The 20,346-nt window shown below is 41.4% G+C and overlaps 1 protein-coding gene across 2 annotated transcripts; it reads right to left on the reverse strand.

Moving 5' to 3' along the window:
- Window positions 1-9: 9 nt before the first annotated feature.
- On the reverse strand, window positions 10-19,637 carry pip5k1ca (phosphatidylinositol-4-phosphate 5-kinase, type I, gamma a). Of its 2 annotated transcripts, none has more exons than XM_079690133.1 (3): window positions 19,241-19,637; window positions 981-1,012; window positions 10-218 (listed from the first exon to the last, which is right to left on the reverse strand). In XM_079690133.1, exons 1-3 carry the CDS (start codon window positions 19,377-19,379, stop codon window positions 102-104), a joined length of 288 nt encoding a protein of 95 aa, XP_079546259.1. In that variant the 5' UTR covers window positions 19,380-19,637; the 3' UTR covers window positions 10-101. The 2 variants fall into 2 exon arrangements, with proteins under 2 accessions (XP_079546259.1, XP_079546260.1); XM_079690134.1 differs by having other exon boundaries at window positions 87-218; window positions 19,253-19,622.
- Window positions 19,638-20,346: the final 709 nt, after the last annotated feature.

Raw genomic sequence — 20,346 nt, forward strand, 5'->3', positions numbered from 1 at the left:
AATTTATTTCTAGATCTGGTACATAAAGGATCAGATGAGTGGAAAATCCCACTTGGTAATTGGTTATTTCGGTCGATGGCTCCATTTGGAGTAGATAGTTTTTAGAGAGCAAAATGAACTCTCTGCTTTACCTTCTTGTAAGTGGTTTCCCCTGATGCATCGACTCCTCTGTGGCCAATCTTCTTCCCCTGACCAGGCTGGCCTGAGGACGAGGGCATCTGGGGGGGACAAAGACAGAGAGACTTGTGTTACACAGGTTGATCTGCATCTGGTTATTAACATTTATATTTCTGCAGAGTGACACAGAAGAGCTCATTAAAAAGAAAATCTCCAAATGATCTTATTAACTGATTTTCAGAGTAGACCAGGTGCTCAGTTTGAAGCAACATGCTAACTTGGTTTCTCTGTTCTAAGGATCTTTACTTAGTGTGAAACCTTGCCTATTTCATCATTCTAACTCAAATGAGATGCGATAACATGTGTAAAGTATGAAGGTCTGATAGCACTGTTTGTAAGCTTATCTAAATTAAGAAAAAAGTTGTAATGGTAGAAGCTGTTCATTGAGCTTTTTGGTTTGAAACAAACTGTGCCATACATCAAAAGGATGCTTTAAAGTACACTGCCGTAGCTGAAGCGCTTGATGGATGGGATTTATTAAATTAGCAGGATTAATATAAAATAAGCTACATTGTCTAGCAAAGACCGAAAAAACTAAAGCAATATTTAAATACTCTCTTGCAATTCTTGTAGGCTGTTATAAATGTTGTGTTAGCCTTTGAGCACTAATCGAGGGTCATTATTTACAGTTAATATTTATTGACCCAAATATAACTTGCATCAGATCCTCAGATCAAACCTTCGAGGGCGAGTGGTTTCATAAGTGTCTGGGTAAAACCAAAGCACTACTTGTTATTGATGTGGAGATTAAAAAGGAACTAAAAAGAGAAGCGTTATGATCACAGGGACAGATGGTCGCTCACCTCAGTGATGAAGGCTTTTCTAGCAGCAGCATCTGAGAGAGAGACAGGAAGAAGGAGAGAGACGGGGATGATTGTGTTAGTCGCTTGGAGACAGAAAGGCTCCATTACTCAGCATCATTAGTGCTCTATATACCACAGGGTGGACGCAGCGGAGCAACATTATGTAATAACAGTCAAACACAAGTAGGGGCCTGTCAGCGAGAGGAAGCACAGCACACAGTAACGCCAGCTACAAGGGCAAGTCCTTAGGAAGCCCTCTGTAGCCTGTTAGTGAGAAAATATACTTCAGGGCCAAGCTAGCTGCACGACTGTAGAGATTGCAATGTTTGTGTGTGGTCATTTCGTCTACAACTTGGAATTACATGTAAAGGGGTACAAATAAAATGCCCCATGCAGTGACCATCAACTGGCGGCCCGCGGGCCACATCCGGCCCGCCAGACATTCTCATCCGGTCCGCACGACGGGGGTGACTGTGGCGTTAGCGGAGCGGTTAGTGCGTTCGCCCCCCACTCATTTTTTTTTTACAACGTCTCGTGAGTAATGTGCAGTACCAGAGTCCAACAGAGAGCAGCAGCTGCAGGACAGTAGACTGCGTAGCCTTCCCCGCCTTGAAGAAGAAGTGATCCTTCGTTGTGAAGAGTCTGCTTTATGCGCTCCGCAGCAGTAGCCCCGCTGCGACAGAGTCCAACAGAGAGGCAGGAGCTGCGGGACAGTAGCCTCGAAATGATCCTTCGTTAGCGTGAAGAGTCTGCTAAGCTTCATGTGCTCCGCAGTACCTGAGCGTGCTCCACTAAATTCTGGGCTATCTATAAAAATCGCTGGCCCGCGAAAGTGTCTATTGGATAAATGTTGGCCCTTGGACAAATGTAGTTGGTGATCCCTGCCCTACTGGAACACGACTAATGTAACAAGGGGAGAAGTCTGCATAACATCTGCTTATATCGTAAATATTATACTAAATTACTTTTAATGTTCAATATTATAAGCGTATTTGTTTTTTTATGTTTGTATAATGTTCACAAAAGTGAAAACCTTAAAAATCAAAACACCCCTATGCTTTTGCGAATCGCACAGGACTAATATTATCGCTTGATAAAACATGGCAGATAATTACAAATTACTCAGATAAAACCAGTGCTGTTCGAATAGGGCCTAATTTACATAATCATGCAAATATTTTGTTTGAAAAATGCTCAGATACGCTTTTACTTAAGTTTGTCCCAAGACTGTTGGTTTTACATTTGAACATCGAATAAATAGCTCTGTAAAAAGCACTGAAATATGTTTCACAGAGAGAATAACAAATGCAAACATCACACATTTTAAATGGTAATCATTTCAGTAAATAGGCAGTATCACATCTGATGTGTTTTGATCATTTTCAGTCTAATAACAGGATATACTGTAGCCAAAAGACAGGCAATAAAAGGACTGTTTTCCCCAGGAAGGCCTGAAATAGATGCATAATTATAGACATGTAACACTCAGCATAATAATTGAGGCATGGCTCAGGAAAGAGAAACCACTAAATGGGCAAATTCATTAAAAAGATACAGATATGTTTACAACAGTCTCAATTTAGCATATGAATGAGTGAGATTAAATAAGCCTTGGGGAGACATCTTCGAGAAGACATGCTTTTTATTTCAGTTTTTCTTTCACGTATTATTAACAGATATATTGTTTATGACATTGTAGTATTTTGGATTAAAGGATTCACTTTAATATGTCACATGTTTATATATACATGTATAGAAAGAGCATCCCATGGTTTAATTGTTGAACAGGGAGGGAGGGATGCACTTCTGTTTTGAACAGCCAGGTTACATCACGCTCCACAACTGACAGATTTCCGTGCTTTTGCATCCAGTGTGATCCTGGCGAGCTGCAAACGATATCTGAATCGATGTCAGGTCTCTGTAGCGGCGGCTGTTCTGCCTGCCTGCCTCTCGTGGACGTCCATGTGACTGAGCACAGAATAGCCTGTTTGTCACCCCTCCTCCTGCTCTATGTCTCTATCTCTCTCCCTCTGTCACACATGCTCACATTTGCACCAAGATGAGCAAGCCACAGCAAGCCAATACGAACCAGGCAACGTTCCCAAGCTCGAACAACCAGGGGATACAAATTGAGGGGAAAAAAACACGGCTGGTGAAGGAATGTTTGCAATGCAGATAATTAAAGAGGAGCCTCCTCTGCTTTTACCATCCCATCCTATTTACAGTATTCGTGTCTGCCGGTCCAAGTGTGTGTGGATGCATGTCATTTGCTTGGTGAATGGTTATGTGTTTTTTTTCTTTTGATCATTTTCAAATATCTGTTCCCTATGTGTGCGAGTGTCGTTGCTAGCTGAGACTACAGGTTCAAAGGCATAGTGTGAGTGTGTGTGTGTGTGTGTGTGTGTGTGTGTGTGTGTGTGTGTGTGTGTGTGTGTGTGTGTGTGTGTGTGTGTGTGTGTGTGTGTGTGTGTGTGTGTGTGTGTGTGTGTGTGTGTGTGTGTGTGTGTGTGTGTGTGTTCAGGGAATGAGACAGGCTATGCATGTTCAAGCATGTGCTCCATCCCTCCCTGCTCGACACAGTTAGATGGCTGACTCTCTGCTCAGTTCATCTGAATCTCTCATCTCAAGCTACAAAGCCACTTTCTTCCTATATACTAGCCTTAAACATCATGATAATGCTGTAGTTATAATTTCTCCTAACATTTCCAAAACATTTAGCTGTCTTTGAAATAAAGAGGAGATAGCAGTACTTGTTTTTCATGCGAAACCCATATACTATTGGTCTGGCAAACTGACTCCAGCACAACAGAAAAATATATATATGTGCTAAGACTTCATCCTCCGGTCATTGGCACCTTCAGATGGAAGAATGGAGTTGTTGTTTAAAGACAATGTCACTGGAAACACAGATAATTGTGTGTAGATCATAGGTGTAGATGCATTTTTCCCCAAAAGATACAAACATGCTCAAAAAAGAAATAGCCGATGGGTTCTCAGTGTGCATTTCAGCCAATGTGTCCTGCCTCTTCTGACAGTCTTAATGAATTCAACCAAAGCTTGCTCAAACACTCTACTCAGACTAAAGCGAGCTTTTGAATCCAAAATCGTTTCCTTTTGCCAACAGATTCATATTAATATTGATATCTGTGTATAGAAATGATTCTTTATATTGATTTACTTTGTGGTTTCACATAATATATTCAAATATTCATTTCATTTTGTCCTCAGCAGCATGAAGTAAAACACAAACACCATTACTATAAATTTGGTTATGGGAGGACAGCCTAAAATGTAATTATATTATGATAACAGGCAAGCAAATGTGACTACAAGTGACAAAGCCCTGCTGAAACATAAAGGTGATGATTATTTATAGTCTATTACAGCGTACAGTGGAAAAGCAGAGGAGGAAGTTATGATTGGATACAACAATGGGGGTCTTCATACGTGTCTTTCCAATCATATTTCATGATTGCTTTCCTGCAAAAGGTGTGAAAATCTTCTTGAGAAATGCCTCTACCCAGCAACACAGGACTCTGATGTGATGACAGGTTATAAGTGCTACCTTTCCTCCATTAGGCTTCAACAAGAACCCAGGTGATTTCATCCTTGACACTGTAAAGAGGCTTCAGAATGAGAGCATGAGGAAAAATAGATCCTCCTCCACCGTCACGCTGCAGCAGCAGTCTGCACAGTTCTTCACGGGATGGAACAACAAATAGACCCATACAAATAAATAGCTTCTGGCTGGGACTGTTGCCTAGTTGGACCGCTATGTGCAGGTTTAAGGGCCCACTCTTACACCCTTAAGAGAGCGGTCCATTACCAGCTGGTGGCAGCCATGGAAGGTGAAGCAAAATACAGCATTTCTATGATTTTCACACCCTCTTTGACCCCACTGTAGATTATGGCCGTCACCATGTCTCCAGTTTGGAGATACGACTTCCAACCAGGGAACCAAAACCGTTATATCAAATTAGATTCAATTTCTAAATCCACCAGATTTCTTTGAGAAAAACTGCTATTTTAATTCACATAAATCAGAGGATGCTGGTCTATTGTGCCGTGATTGTTTCGTCTGTGTGTGTGACTTAGTGAATGCCAACTAACTCTTAAAAACACTAAAATCACACAAAAATACAAAGAAACAAAGAAACTACTGTTTAAAATCAGTGCATCCCATGGTCACTCAAAGCACACAGCTGATCAGATCACTGAATATAGAAGCACTAAGAACCCATTCTTGTCCCAACTTGCTTTACGATGTAAAGATGGTATGAGATATCAATCTAACTCAGGGTTCTGCTTTCCTTTCTTGATGTCGGCGTTTTGAACGATATAGAGTGGACTTTTCAGTATTCATGGCTCATTTTCATTATAATTATAATAATCTAAAGTCCCTTTAGTGTGCCACTGATCTATTCTAATAACCTGCTTTACATTCTGTGTGTTGGCATTACAATATATATATACGGTGGGGCAAAAAAGTATTTAGTCAGCCACCAATTGTGCAAGTTCTCCCACTTAAAAAGATGAGAGAGGCCTGTAATTTTCATCTTAGGTATACCTCAACTATGAGAGACAAAATGAGAAGAAAGAAAATCCAGAAAATCACATTGTCTGATTTTTAAAGAATTTATTTGCAAATTATGGTGGAAAATAAGTATTTGGTATAACCTACAAACAAACAAGATTTCTGGCTCTCACAGACCAGTAACTTCTTCTTTAAGAGCCTCCTCTGTCCTCCACTTGTTAACTGTATTAATGGCACCTGTTTGAACTCGTTATCAGTATAAAAGACACCTGTCCACAACCTCAAACAGTCACACTCCAAACTCCACTATGGCCAAGACCAAAGAGCTGTCAAAGGACACCAGAAACAAAATCGTAGACCTGCACCAGGCTGGGAAGACTGAATCTGCAATAGGTAAGCAGCTTGGTGTGAAGAAATCAACTGTGGGAGCAATTATTAGAAAATGGAAGACATACAAGACCACTGATAATCTCCCTCGATCTGGGGCTCCACGCAAGATCTCACCCCGTGGGGTCAAAATGATCACAAGAACGGTGAGCAAAAATCCCAGAACCACACGGGGGGACCTAGTCAATGACCTGCAGAGAGCTGGGACCAAAGTAACAAAGGCTACCATCAGTAACACACTACGCCGCCAGGGACTCAAATCCTGCAGTGTCAGACGTGTCCCCCTGCTTAAGCCAGTACATGTCCAGGCCCGTCTGAAGGCTGCTAGAGAGCATTTAGATGATCCAGAAGAGGATTGGGAGAATGTCATATGGTCAGATGAAACCAAAATAGAACTTTTTGGTAAAAACTCAACTAGACGTGTTTGGAGGAGAAAGAATGCTGAGTTGCATCCAAAGAACACTATACCTACTGCGAAACATGGGGGTGGAAACATCATGCTTTGGGGCTGTTTTTCTGCAAAGGGACCAGGACGACTGATCCGTGTAAAGGAAAGAATGAATGGGGCCATGTATAGTGAGATTTTGAGTGACAACCTCCTTCCATCAGCAAGGGCATTGAAGATGAAACGTGGCTGGGTCTTTCAGCATGACAATGATCCCAAACACACCGCCCGGGCAACGAAGGAGTGGCTTCGTAAGAAGCATTTCAAGGTCCTGGAGTGGCCTAGCCAGTCTCCAGATCTCAACCCCATAGAAAATCTTTGGAGGGAGTTGAAAGTCCGTGTTGCCCAGCGACAGCCCCAAAACATCACTGCTCTAGAGGAGATCTGCATGGAGGAATGGGCCAAAATACCAGCAACAGTGTGTGAAAACCTTGTGAAGACTTACAGAAAACGTTTGACCTCTGTCATTGCCAACAAAGGGTATATAACAAAGTATTGAGATGAACTTTTGTTATTGACCAAATACTTATTTTCCACCACCATTTGCAAATAAATTCTTTAAAAATCAGACAATGTGATTTTCTGGATTTTTTTTTCTAATTTTGTCTCTCATAGTTGAGGTATACCTAGGATGAAAATTACAGGCCTATCCCATCTTTTTAAGTGGGAGAACTTGCACAATTGGTGGCTGACTAAATACTTTTTTGCCCCACTGTATATAAAACGTTGTCTGGCCTCATGTTTATAATTCCCAAACTCTTGCACTTTTCCTGTACTTGTTTCTATCATGCCCCAATTATAGTCACAGTCAAATAACAGACAGATGCTGCCCTAAACATTTGCTTACCTGCTGCAGTTAAAGGAGGCTTTAGCACAGCTGCATGCACATAGAGTATACAACATACACACTTTGAAACAGTCTAAAACGATTGACCCACTCATTGCTATCAACTACTTCTTTTAAAGAACACACAAACAACAGATCTCTACGATGTCTTGGTGCATCTCAGCAACACAATGAATGCAAAACACATAATGACTTGGGTGTGTCAATGAATTGTTAACCTCACAGTGCAGGCAGCATTGATGTGACTCTGATCAATACTGGGAATCCCTGAGGATGAGCTAAGTAAGAGGCAGTCTTTAAAATGATTGTTTGTTATCTGGGTTGAGGCTAAGTGAGGTTCCCTCTATCGATTGGGTGTTCATTTTGAATACCACAACAAAGCAGCGCTTGCTTATCGTGTCAAAGAGCGTCAGTCCTGACCTACAGAAAGCAGAAATCCATAAATTGTCAAAAAGAGCAGGAAGATTAGCAGCCTCCTTAATACAAAGTGGGGTAAAATACAGTCAGTGTATTACCTTGTGATTGCAATTTTATTTCTAACATTAATGAGAGTATAAGTTGAGTGTTAGAGGAGGGTCCTTTTTTCTCTTCTCTGCTGGAAGTTCAGATAGAAAGAGCCGCCTGGAGGACCTCCTTTCCATTTGGCTTTTTCAAAATATTAATTTATGGTTAACCTCAGCCTAGTTCACTTTGACACTGGAGAGTTATGCAACACTGATGGCGAGTGTTTAGACAGAGGGAAGGAAAATTGATCCTTAGTCAGTGTCATCAGGTCCTTCCACCCTGAGCCCTTGATCTCAGCACACTGTGTGAGAACACCAGTCAGCCAGTGTGTTCCTTCCTCATCCTCCTCCATCCATAGTAGGCTTGGGACAATATCAACATGATGTCACTCTGCAACCAAAAGACTTGATTAAGAAATTAAAAAGGTGTTACTGAACCAAACGCTCACATGATACCCAAACTTGTCTATAACAAAACAAACTAACTTAAAATGTGATACTGTGTTCACCTTTCATATAACACTCAACAAGGAAAACAATGAGCGTGTTGTCAAACTAGTCTTTCGAATTCACATCTTGTTTTCTTTTTCTACCTCTAATGTTATTCCAGTCAAAGGCACACCTGGGCAGATGGCAGTCAGTGATAATAAAACATGGATATGGTGTTTACAAGCCACAGTATCCTAGTTTCTGTCAGAGTAAGATTTCCAGCATAACACCGAGCTTCTCCGTGTTTCTGTAACTAGGACATTCTATTTGCACAGGATACTCTGAAAGACCAGAGGCCTATACTACGAAGCCGGATATTTGCGTAGCGAGCTAGCTTCAGGGAAAACTCTGGGTTTCCGTTCCTACGACGCTGGTTCTCTTCTTACCGGGGTAGATCTCCATGGTAACTTGTGCTGAACGGCTAGTCTGCTCCGGAGCAGGTTAGGTTCCAGGCTAAGAGCTCAACTCAGTGAAAGCACCGCCTGCTGACCAATCAGAGCTCAGTGTGCAGAGTTTAAAGCTATCAAGTCATATTACAGGATAAAGGAAATACAGTTTAAACTGCCGTTGCAGGAAAGACGGCCGGCAAAAATCAACTGACTGTGAATGTGAAAATGAATAGAATATCACCTCCCATCTTCAGAGCAATCTGACTATTATAACATCAGTGTTAAGAAAGCTTACTTAAATATCTGCCACAACATAAGTAACCGGATCAAAGTAGCATTAAGTACAGTTCGCAGCATATCACATCATAATGTATCATATATTTCCTTATCTGAGTCAGCTGAGCCGTATCTGGCCGTGCAACACTCACAGTGTCACATACTGCCTACAGAAGTATTATTTTAAGCAACAGATTAAGTTGACAAAACACTCGAGACAAATGTAATTAAAGTCAGATCCACTCGTGTCTTAGACGGGGCAGTGATATCATAGACCTGTTAATGTAAGCATTCAAACACTTTTTCTTTTACCAGCTGTATTCACCTTGCAGGTGAATAGCTTGTTGCTTGTCTCCTGGATAAAGTGTTTAAGTCATGGATGTTTAAAGTTTAACGTCTTCATATTTATCTAATATTATAGTTCACTTTTCATTCAGGAAGTATGAAGCTGCACTGTCTGTACGCTTCTCCATGTTTGTGATTGGTCAAATGTTGCTAGCCCCGCCCCTTTCATGTGAACGCACACATAACTAGATAGGGCACACCGCGCTTGAGTTACCGAGTTGATAACCAGCGTCGTAAAACCGCTTAGCGAGAGCGCGATTGTTTTGGACTAGGTAAGCCGGGTAACTCAAACATATCCAGGGTATGTTGAACTGGTTTCGTAGTAAAGGCCTCTGATCTCATGCGCAGTTAAACAAACTTGGGGACTCTTTCTGCTGCTGTGTAGATATATGTGTGTGATTCTAAGCATATAAATGATACCTCTGTACTGACCATTCCTCCTTGATGAGTAGTTAGATGGCAACGCTTATAATTAAGGAGTCATCAACCACTTTAAACGTTCATCGCAATTACAGCAGAATAATATCCAACCTCCCAGCTTGCCCTTACTGCTTCTGTATGTAAACACACACGGTAACAGACATGCAATAACAGACACAATGCAAAGCCAGCTACTTAAAGACGAGAGTAGAAAGTATGGCTGAACTCTGTCTAGAAACCTACGTCAACACGTCTTAAACTGGCGTTGTGGTGATGGCAGACATCCACAGCCTTCTCTCTGAAATACATTTCCTCTCAGCACTCCTGACTTACTGAACAAAGTGGTGTGCAGAGAAGGAGGAAAGCTGCTCTGTCCTTTGCTGTCAGTGCATATCATCTACTGTATAATACAGGGAGTGTGTGGAGGAAGCAGGGGCTGGAGAGGACAGCTTTTCACTATGCCAAGTCACCCATTACAATCAATGGCATCAAGCAACAGCAAGCAGGCTTAATAAAAAGCTTCCTGCTTTCTTTTGAAAAAAAGAAATTCCTTTTGAAAAAAAGAAATTCCTTTTGAGACATTTAGCTTGGAGCTAGATGAGCAATGAACAACAGTCTGCATACAAGCTATCTGGTGCCGAGTCCCAATATAAGAACCTTTTTTTACAAGGGAAGCCTTTAAGAAATACAACCGGTCTGCAAGTAATTCATTACTTTATAGATATCTGTTTATCCTTTTTTAAAGTTGTTTATAGTCAGGAAGCGTTGAAAAATCACCAACAATCTCCATTGTGTTGATATTTCTTCAAATTTAGCAGCAAAATCAGCCAAAGACAGATAAAAAGCAGTGAGCCGTTATAACTGAGTAAGCATGACTCAGACACTTTTGCTAAACATTAATACATTTCTTGATATTCTAGCATCTACTTATTCCAAACCTGTGTGTGATGATTAGCAGTAATAGTGTCTAAAAGTTGATACTTTATTTATTTTTCAAGATTTTCATTTGATGAATTAGTCCATCAACAATTACGACATAGAAAGCTTTAAATTATCATTTATAATATTTGCTACAGCTTCTACAATGCAAACATTTGCTTTCCTCATTTTAATTCTGTGCCATTGTAACCATGAGGTCGGTTTTATGCTGTTGTTTACACAAAAATGTGATTACTTTTGGGCATTTGCGTTACATGATTCATTTTTACCCAAACAATTTAGAAAACTAAAGACATGAATAAGCAACATACTTCAAATGAGCTGTAAAACAACACAAACCATTTCAAAACAGACATAAAACCATCATTTTCAGCAAAGACCCCTTACACCAGGGGTGTCAAACTAAATGTCATCACGGGCCACATTCGCGTAATGGTTGCACTCAAAGGGACGGTTGTAACTTTAAGACTATATAAAAATACATATATAAATAATATATTTAATATATATAAAATAATGTATTATATTACATCATTGCCTCTCAATCAATCAATCAATGTTTATTTATATAGCCCAATATCACAAATGTTACATTTGTCTCAGTGGTCTTCACAGTGTGTACAGAATATCAGTATGACAGTACGACACCCTCTGTCCTTAGACCCTCACATCGTACAAGGAAAAACTTCCGGAGAAAACTCACAGATTAAAGGGGAACATGGGAGAAACCTCAGGGAGAGCAACAGAGGAGGGATCCCTCTCCCAGGACGGACAGACGTGCAATAGATGCTGTGTGTAAATTTCAAAGATAATACATTTGCAATTGGATTATTATCGGATAGGTTAATAACTTCATAATTAACTCGGTCTGAAAGCAGAAGTCTAGGGCAAATAATTGCAAGTCTCTTCAGTGAGAATGTCACAAAATGATTTTAAAAGACATTTTTCCAAAAAATTACATTTTTCAAAGAAAGTCAATTCTGAGAAAAGGGCAAATTCTGAGAAAAAAGGCATATTTAGAAGAAAAGAAATCAAATCTAAGATGCATTGTGCTCCACGTATGGGCAACGTGCTTCTGTAAATCGCCATGTAACCGTATAACAAACATATTATATTCTTTGCAAGCTCTTGTGGGGCCACATAAAATGAAGTCGCAGGCCGGATTTTGCCCCCGGGACTTGAGTTTGACACCCCTGCCTTACACCATTTCAGGGCTGGAAAACACCTCACACAGACACACTCGCTCCAAAGACTACAGTTGGCCAGGCTTAACTGAGGTTCTCCCAGACAAGCCAGCAGACAGACGCTCAGATGCAAATCCAGCTAAATCACGGTCACTATTACTTTACTAACTAATCCCAATCCCGTTCTCTCCAGGCTACTAGACTAATTGTCTGGATTATCAGGATAAAATGGCACCATGGCAAGGACAGGTGGGAGTCAAGAGACAGTCTGTCTGCTTATCTGCCAGCACTGCTTCAGCATCAGAAAGAAGTGCTACTGTTTTACATTAAAATGATGACTAATTGCAGAGAATGGCTGTTTTTCTATTATATAAACTAGGGATCGACCGATATGGCTTTTTCAAGGCCGATACCGATACCTATTATTAGTAATCAAGCAGACCGATAACCGATATTTGGAACCGATATACATTTGCAGTAAAATCAGAAAATCTTGGTGTCAAAATGTAGAATAACACACTCCAACACAACTTCTTTGAAATGCATTTAAGCATATATTATGTTTAATGAACTTTTAAACATCTTACAACTGGTTTCCTCTCTGTGCCCTTTTCTTTAGTGCAGCCATCTGCAATGAGTTAGAGGGAGACAAGAAGTGGGGCTGCAGTCTGACATGCTTAACTAACAATAATGCTTAATTTATTATATCAAAACAATGCCTGTCTATCAAGCATAAAATCCCAATAAACTGCTAGCAACTGCAAAACACTCGCAGCCCCCCCCCCCCCCGCACCACAGTTACTCCGCTGCGAGACGCTGCACGCACCCCCAACTCTGACTGACTTCCCGTTTAACAGTTTAACTGGGAAACTGATAGAATTGGATCATAAGATCTTCGTGTTTTTGCAACTTCAGCATAGGGGATAGGGATGTTTATTGAACTTCGGCTTTCAACTGATTTACCTTCGAAACATGTATGGCTCCCGCTCAGCGCTGCTGCTTGCCTCTGTCTGTGTCTGGCCTGCGTTCTTCGCACCTGCCTGTAATCTGAGAAGGTCCCGCCTCTCTGGCAGGCTCCCGCCCGGAAAAAATTCAGTGTTGATTGACACTTCAGTAATAGCCTATCAGATAGCGCTGTGGGCGGGACATTGCTCGTGTACAGAGGGTGGTGACTGCAGCCAGAGAAACGGCCGCATCAGAGCCAAAGTTTTATCGGCAATTTGATAAACAAAAAGGCCGATACCGATAATCGGTCAAATGCGGAATATCGGCAAGGCCGATAATCGGTCGACCCCTAATATAAACAGGCAGATTTACCATATTTCTCTGTTGGTTGTCAAAAATCCTCAAATAAAAATTCTAACTTCATTCAAATGTCACACCTGCAAGCACTCTAACACCTTAGCCATCCTAAATCCATCTATTTACAAATTAAACTGACAATGTGCAGAGGATAAAATGACGGCTTCGCAGCTACTGAAAGCAGCTAATAAACTCCAGCCTAAATCTTACTGCCGTTCGGGAGAGGCTGCGACAGTAACATCTCCATTTCACACTGTGGATCGTACTAATGGAACAGGAGGGTATGAAAGTGTAATTTTTCCTTGGAGAGGCCTGAAAGCTCAGTGGAATATGAAATTGAAATTCAAAGCGAGGAGAAGCCAAGATGGGTGCTCTAATAAAGAGGAGTCTAGCTGCTGGGAGAAGTCCTGACAGAATATTAATGTGCATTATAGTAAGAGTAGCTGTTTTTGATGCACACTGCAGAGACTCTTACATGCGCATACACCTCCGTAGGTCAATACATAGTCAGTGTTGGTGGCCATGTGATGCCTGCCCACAGTGTCAATATGAAGTCTGAGTTATCACAAACACACATCAGGAGAAGACTTGAGGCAATATTTACAGTTAATTAGTCAGACATTAGACATTTCCTGCTGGATACCCGTCTCGTTGGGATGTAGTATTAATGTATCTATCTAGAAGATTATAGTTGTCAAAAGTGTCCGGGAGGCTGGGAGGTTTTGCTGCTCCTAAAAAGACTCGCAGGGTAGCAGTTCCCTGATCTCTGGGCAAAGCTAAAAACAGCTCAATCCTTCCAGCAAAGTCACACACAAGGGCTCAAACCTCTTGTGCAATTTCAGTATGTTTTTCATTACTGGGCTCCTAGATCTGAACTGAGCTTATCCTCACTGATCCTGAAAAATGCAGTCAAGGCAGAGAAAAAAGGTCCTTTTACGGAGAGTAGAGGAACTGTGTAGGGAGTAATGGAAGTGGATCGAGTAAATAAACATGCTGGTGATCAGCCTGGCTTCTGTTTGCTGCAGTTATTGCTGAAGACAGCATCTTCTGCCACTGGTGAGTGGTGACTCAGTTGGAGGGTAATCTGCTCCAAACTACAGAAGAAGCAGAGCTGCACAACAGTGTGATTGGATGCTGCAGTACAATATATAAAAACACTTGCCGATTTAGTCCGACACACATCAAGTTGTCTCTCCTGTATGTCTATGTCATGTTTTATGCTATCATGAAGATGTGGAACTAATAACTGACTGGTTTTCAGTTCCCTAATGGCATTTCAATTCACCAAACACTGCATAAATGTTGACTTAAATGTCTTCAAGTTGACCTTGCACCTCAGTCTTAAGGGGGATAACAGTATGTCATCACCCGAATGCTGCGAGTCGTTGCATTTTTCCCAGCATGATGCCCCTCAGACATGTTAAACATAGACAAGCTATACCACACAGGCCTCCTCTGCATGCTGACATCTGAATGAACACAAACTAAACCGTGGATGATGTCTCACTGTTGGTGTGTAGCACCCTCAGGTAAAATACAGTTGGTTACTCAGCAAGGTGTACTCCATCATTTACCATCCTACCTTCAGAAAGCCACCTCTATCTCTTATGAACAGTGTGAGGCTGCACTGCCTGTGGTTTCAAGGAGAAAATCCTTTCCACGGCCCCTAATGGGCCCAGATAAATACCCACAGAAAAACTGATGGCAGCCTTGGCTTTTTGAAACATACAATGCAGCAAATAACAGAGCTGGATCAGCTCAAACTGCATAGAAAATAAAGCTTATTTTCTGCCCTCAGAACTTCAGAAGATGGAAGAAAACAAACATATCTGTCTGTGCAGAGAACCTGGAGAGAAGTGAGGAAGGTTTTATTTCCCAACAGTAAGGAAAGCAATAATCACACACTGATAGGATTTTGCACAACAACATGTAACAATTCATTATCATTATTTAATCTAATCACACAATGTTTAAAATTGAAAATGATTTATTGGTTAATCATTTTAATACATTTTCTAAAAAGCTTATCTGGGGCTTATCTCAGCAGAATACACTGAGCAAGTGCTAGGGGGAAACGATTATTTTGAAAACGATTAATCGGGCGATTATTTAATCGATTAGTCGACTAATCTAACGATTATTGTTCTGTTGTTAGATTTATAAAAAACATAATGTATCTCAAATAAATACCAAAAAACAGTACTTTATTCATGACAACTGCACACCAGCTTACGTGCAGCCCTGGCCTGGACATTGCGCTTGGCTCCGTTAGTTGACATACATTGATACTATAAGCTGACTAACGTTAGTCTAATGTTATGTTTGACTCGTAAACGACCACAACATGAGTTTGCTCTCTGTGCAGTTTGTTCGTTCCGGGTTAGTAGCGGCTAGATAGCGGTGTTCTGCAGACATAAACTAGCTACCATTCCATCCAACATTAAATGCTGACAAACGTTAACTAACACACAGCTGGCGCCGCTAGCTAGGTAGCTAACATTAACTACTAACCAACCACGCACGAACAAACCGCACGGAGAGCTATAAGATAGTTAGCACTTCCGAAGTGCACAGAACTCAAGCTGCGGTTGAACTCAAGCTCAAACTCACTAGGGCTGTTCCCATTTATGAATATGCTTTTATTTTGAAGGGGAGGTAGCGCTGTTGACAGGAAGTTGTTGTTGCTATGGAAACAACGTGACGTGGATTAACGGAGAAAAGTAATATCTACATATAAAGACGGAAAAAGTAAACGATACAGTTTATGGTTAAGTGTTAGCACCCCCCGAACAAGCTATTACGTTGATATTGGAGATTTCAATAAATTCAATTTTAAAGACCTAGGGCGAGATGTTTTTGTTTGGGGGCTTTTTGCAGGGCTTCGTGTGCAATCCTGTGAGGAGGAGGTGGTAGCCGTTTCAGTCAACATATCCATGTTTAAAGTGCGATTGCGAACTGCTTGTTGTTGTCTTGGGTGACCCACGTGTTTGGCGATGCGTCGACGAGGAAATATGTCGTCGACGATATTTTGAAGTCGACGCATCGCTACAGCACTAGCAAAGAGCAGGGTACACACTGTGCAGGTCACCTGACACTCAAACCCATTAACTACAGGCAATTTAGAGTTTCCACTCTACCTAACTTGCTTGTTTTTGGATTGTGGAGGGAGGCCTGGAGAAAATTAACAAAGACAGGATGCTAGATTAACTTTCGAATGCTGGCTGCTCTTACTGCAGTGAACATTTATCCTCAATTGCACTATACCAATATTGGTCCAATTACTGTAGCAGGCCCCACTCCAATTCTAGGTCCATGTGGTATGTTTAAGATGAGTTTGACAGCTTCATGCTCCTGCCCCTGATTATGAAATAATAATAGCCCGCACAGTGGGCACAGTAACTCTCTTAATTGACAACAGCAGGCTTTATTTCCCCTTTGAGGGAAGCCAGAGCATTATGACACTGCAGTCATGTAAGTGCAAAACTGAACCAGGGCCTCCTGTGGCACATGTAACCTTATAAAGCTGCAAAGTCACCACAACAAAAGAAAAATACAGCCTAGAATGTTTTACATGTCTCTCCTCTCTACATGTGTCTCCATATCTGTATTTACCCTCATCCCCCTCACTCATCCTCCCAGCAGCTATCGATTAGAAAATGAAAAACCCTGGACAAGCACAAGGACAAACGCTGTGGTGTCTGTTTAGAAAAGCTACATTAGCACACAAACCCCACTTCCAGATAAAAAAAACCAGCTGCACGGAAGAAGCGACCGAAATGCGTCATCATCTACGTAAAGAAATATGACATTAATGACCCGGAGAAGGATGAACACCCTATATAAGCCTTGAGCATTGGCCACCTGCATACAATCTGTTACTGGCAGACATAGCCACAGAAAGAGAAATAGAGAGAGACCTTGCAGATTGAATAAGGAGCAAGCACATAGATGGTAAGTTACACCGAAGGCAACCACCCTTCGTGCCTCCGTCAGCAAATCTGATAGGCCTTGCCTTAAGCAGAGTATAGAAAAAAACATACAGGGGGGAGGACTGATGGATGGTGACAAATGAGTGGCTGAGCCAAGGGAATCACTCAGGGAGAACGAGGAGAGGAGATGAGATGGGAGGGGAGGAGAGGAGATGGGAGGAGAGGAGAGGAGAGGAAAAAAAGGAGAGGAAAAGTTCAAGGTAAAAGAAGTGCGAGTGTGGGGAAAAGATAAGTGACATTAATGATGCCATGCTGGACAGGAGACTATAGGGACAAATTATGCAGCTTAAGGATGAGAAGCTTTGAATAGGAACGAATGCTCAGACAGATATTTAACAGCAAGCAGTGACACCCACACAAAGCATAGTTTTCACACATTCAGAGCAGACAAGCAAACAGTGAAGCCTGCACTTACACCGGACACAAACCGAGCTCTCAGGTTGACATGTTTCATCACTTGGACATCTACCATCTCTGGGGCCCAATGAGAATCAAGCAAAACCTCTTCAGGGGACATTACCATTAATTTCTGGTGACCAGTGCCATGTTGTTATTGTACACTGTCGTAGAAATGAGCACAGTCCCTGGGTTTAACATATATTAGCTGAAAAGCCTTTAATGGCCTTTAAGACCATTCACTAAAACAGATGTTGCATGGGAGTCACAGTGTGATGCACACCAACTGCAGGGCTTATCAGACAAACTAGCTTAACCAACAAAAGCTTTGCATTAGAGGTATATTAGTAATACAAAGAAGAAAATCGACCCAACCCACAGAATTTGTCATTTCAGCTCCAGTTAAATGGGATAACATGGTATCGATGTTAGTGTTGTTGGTGTGTTAAAACAAGAAGCTTTAACAGTCAGCAGTGTTGTGGAGTCCACATTACACTGCAAATTGCACCATACTTGTCGTCTGGGATTTTATTCAACATATATTTTGCTGTTCTCTGTCATCGTCAAGTCACTCAAAAGACAGCAGATTGGGGATGCCAACTGTCCATCAACCTGAACTTGGCAGGTTAGAGGGGTACTCAATAATGCATCTGTTTAAAAAGCATGTGGACCTCTCTGTATTATCTGTCGTTTTTCCTAATATGAAATATAAAAAAGAGGTAATATGTACTGTATGTATGAAAAAATGAAACACTGATAGAATATGCTTACATTTTACAATCTCTAGTCCAATTGCTAAATGCCTCAGCCTGTCACAGCTTGCTGTGGGGGCTGCGGTCTGTTCCTCAGCCTCCTCCATGCAGAAATGTGGATTTTCTGGCATCAGTAATATGCAAAGATGGTGGCATATAGTAAATCCAAATTGAGGGTTTAATGATTTCTTCAGAAACCTAATGAATGTTTTCCTACAGCTTGTATTTCTGACAGGTGGTGATTATTGTGTTGTATAGTAACTAAGTAGATTTACTGAAGTACTGTACTTAAGTATTTGAGGGAATTGTATTTTACTTGAGTATTTACATGTTTTGCTACGTTGTACTTCTACCCCACAACAATTCAAAGGTACATTGTGTAGTTTTACTCCACTACATTTATTTAGAACCTTTAGTTACTTGCAGATTTTGAATAACGATTTGAATAACATTGAACAGATAAATGAAGACTTTAGTTACACCTGGAGTAAGATAAAAGTAATTAAAATTAGCTGCACCTTTATCAGATGTTATAACACTCTTACATAGTGAGTACTTTTACTTTTGTTACTTTAAGTACATTTTGATGCAAATACTTTTGTACTGTTTTCCTACAGCTTGTATTTGTCACAGGTAGTGATTATTGTAGGTGCCTGGAGGCGTTTCCTAGGGAGAAGGTGGTCATGCATCCTGCAGCCCTGGCTCTTTCTATATGTCAACCCAGGTAATTAAAGATATTTACAGTAATACTACTGTACATATCATATTGCCCGTTCATATATCGATTCAAGGTTTGTTGTCCTGCTGACCACACACATTTATACATGCGTGTATTTACTAGACAAAGTATACAGCCACGCATAGCCTATAGGCAATAAAAACGTTACTATCCAACTTTACCTGCTTCCCACATACATTAAGCTAACGGTAAGTTAGCTACTAGCTTAACGTTAGCTTACCGATTCCCTGCTAGCAAAGATGAGTCGGGACTTTCTGCTTACAGTAGAGGAAAATGGATGTCAGGTTTATGAAATAATTACTAAAGACAGACAGATACGGTTACATTTGAAAGTACCCATGTCTCCGGCGTCCATGCCGTAGCTAACTCCGACGACCGTGTCCCCATCATCGGATGCTGCGTCCCCGGACAGCGGGCTCCCGTCCCCGGCCTCCGACAGCCCGACCGCTCCCTCTGCTTCCATTCAGCCTCCCGGAGGAAAAACAGGCAAGCCCTCCGATTGAAAGACCCACAGCGACGGTGCGAGAGCAAGGAGGGGATGTGTTATTGGATAAGTAGCTGTAATCAACCTTAGGAATATGTGATAGTAATCCGTGACGGTCCCTTCATGTGTGCGGTGTTTTCCTCACGAACAGCGTCCGCTCCTCTCCGCTCACCGCACTTGCTGCTGATGGTGCTGTGACTGTGATGGTACTGCTTCCTGGCTCCGTGCTGCCGGACACTGTGGCTCCCTCTGCAGAAAGTTATGGAGAACTGCAGCCAGGAGCTTCATAGTATTGTTCAGTTTGTCTGCATGCAGAGGTCAGCTTTTAATTGAATTTCATCGCATGTTGTTGATGATATTGGTGATGTTTTTAATGTTGTTAATGATGTCAGGACTTATGTCCTAAATGTTGCTGTATTATTGTTGTATTGTTTTAAGTGTCGGACCCCAGGAGGAGTAGCTTTTGTCGAGAGCAAAAGCTAATGGGGATCCTTAATAAACATAAACATAAGCTTTAGGGTGCTCTTCTGGACGCGTTTCATTGTAGCGTTTTCTGAAATGCTGTGGCGTTTTCTGAAAAGCTGTGTTTTGTGAAATGCTGTAGTGTTTTTTTAAATGTCGTTGTGTTTTGTGAAATGTTGAAGTGTTTTGTGAAATGCTGTAGTGTTTTGTGAAATGTTGTTTTGACTTGCATTTCAGGGCCACCTATTATACTATGTTTCATCAATATATTGCAGGTCTCAGATATATACAAAACATGTCTCTGAAGTGTTTGGCTCCAAATACCAAACAGATCATGGATTGTAGCATGTCATAAACCCCTCTGTTTCAGCCCTTTTTCAAAAGTGCTGATTCTCTGTCTTTTACTTTAGGCGAAAACAAGGAGCCCCTCCCCACGCCCCTCTGCGAGATATTTGGTTAAAAAAAACACAATGGTGCTCTTGGA

The sequence above is a fragment of the Notothenia rossii genome (genome assembly GCF_949606895.1).
Source record: "Notothenia rossii genome assembly, chromosome: 1".
NCBI classification, from domain to species: Eukaryota; Metazoa; Chordata; class Actinopteri; order Perciformes; family Nototheniidae; genus Notothenia; species Notothenia rossii.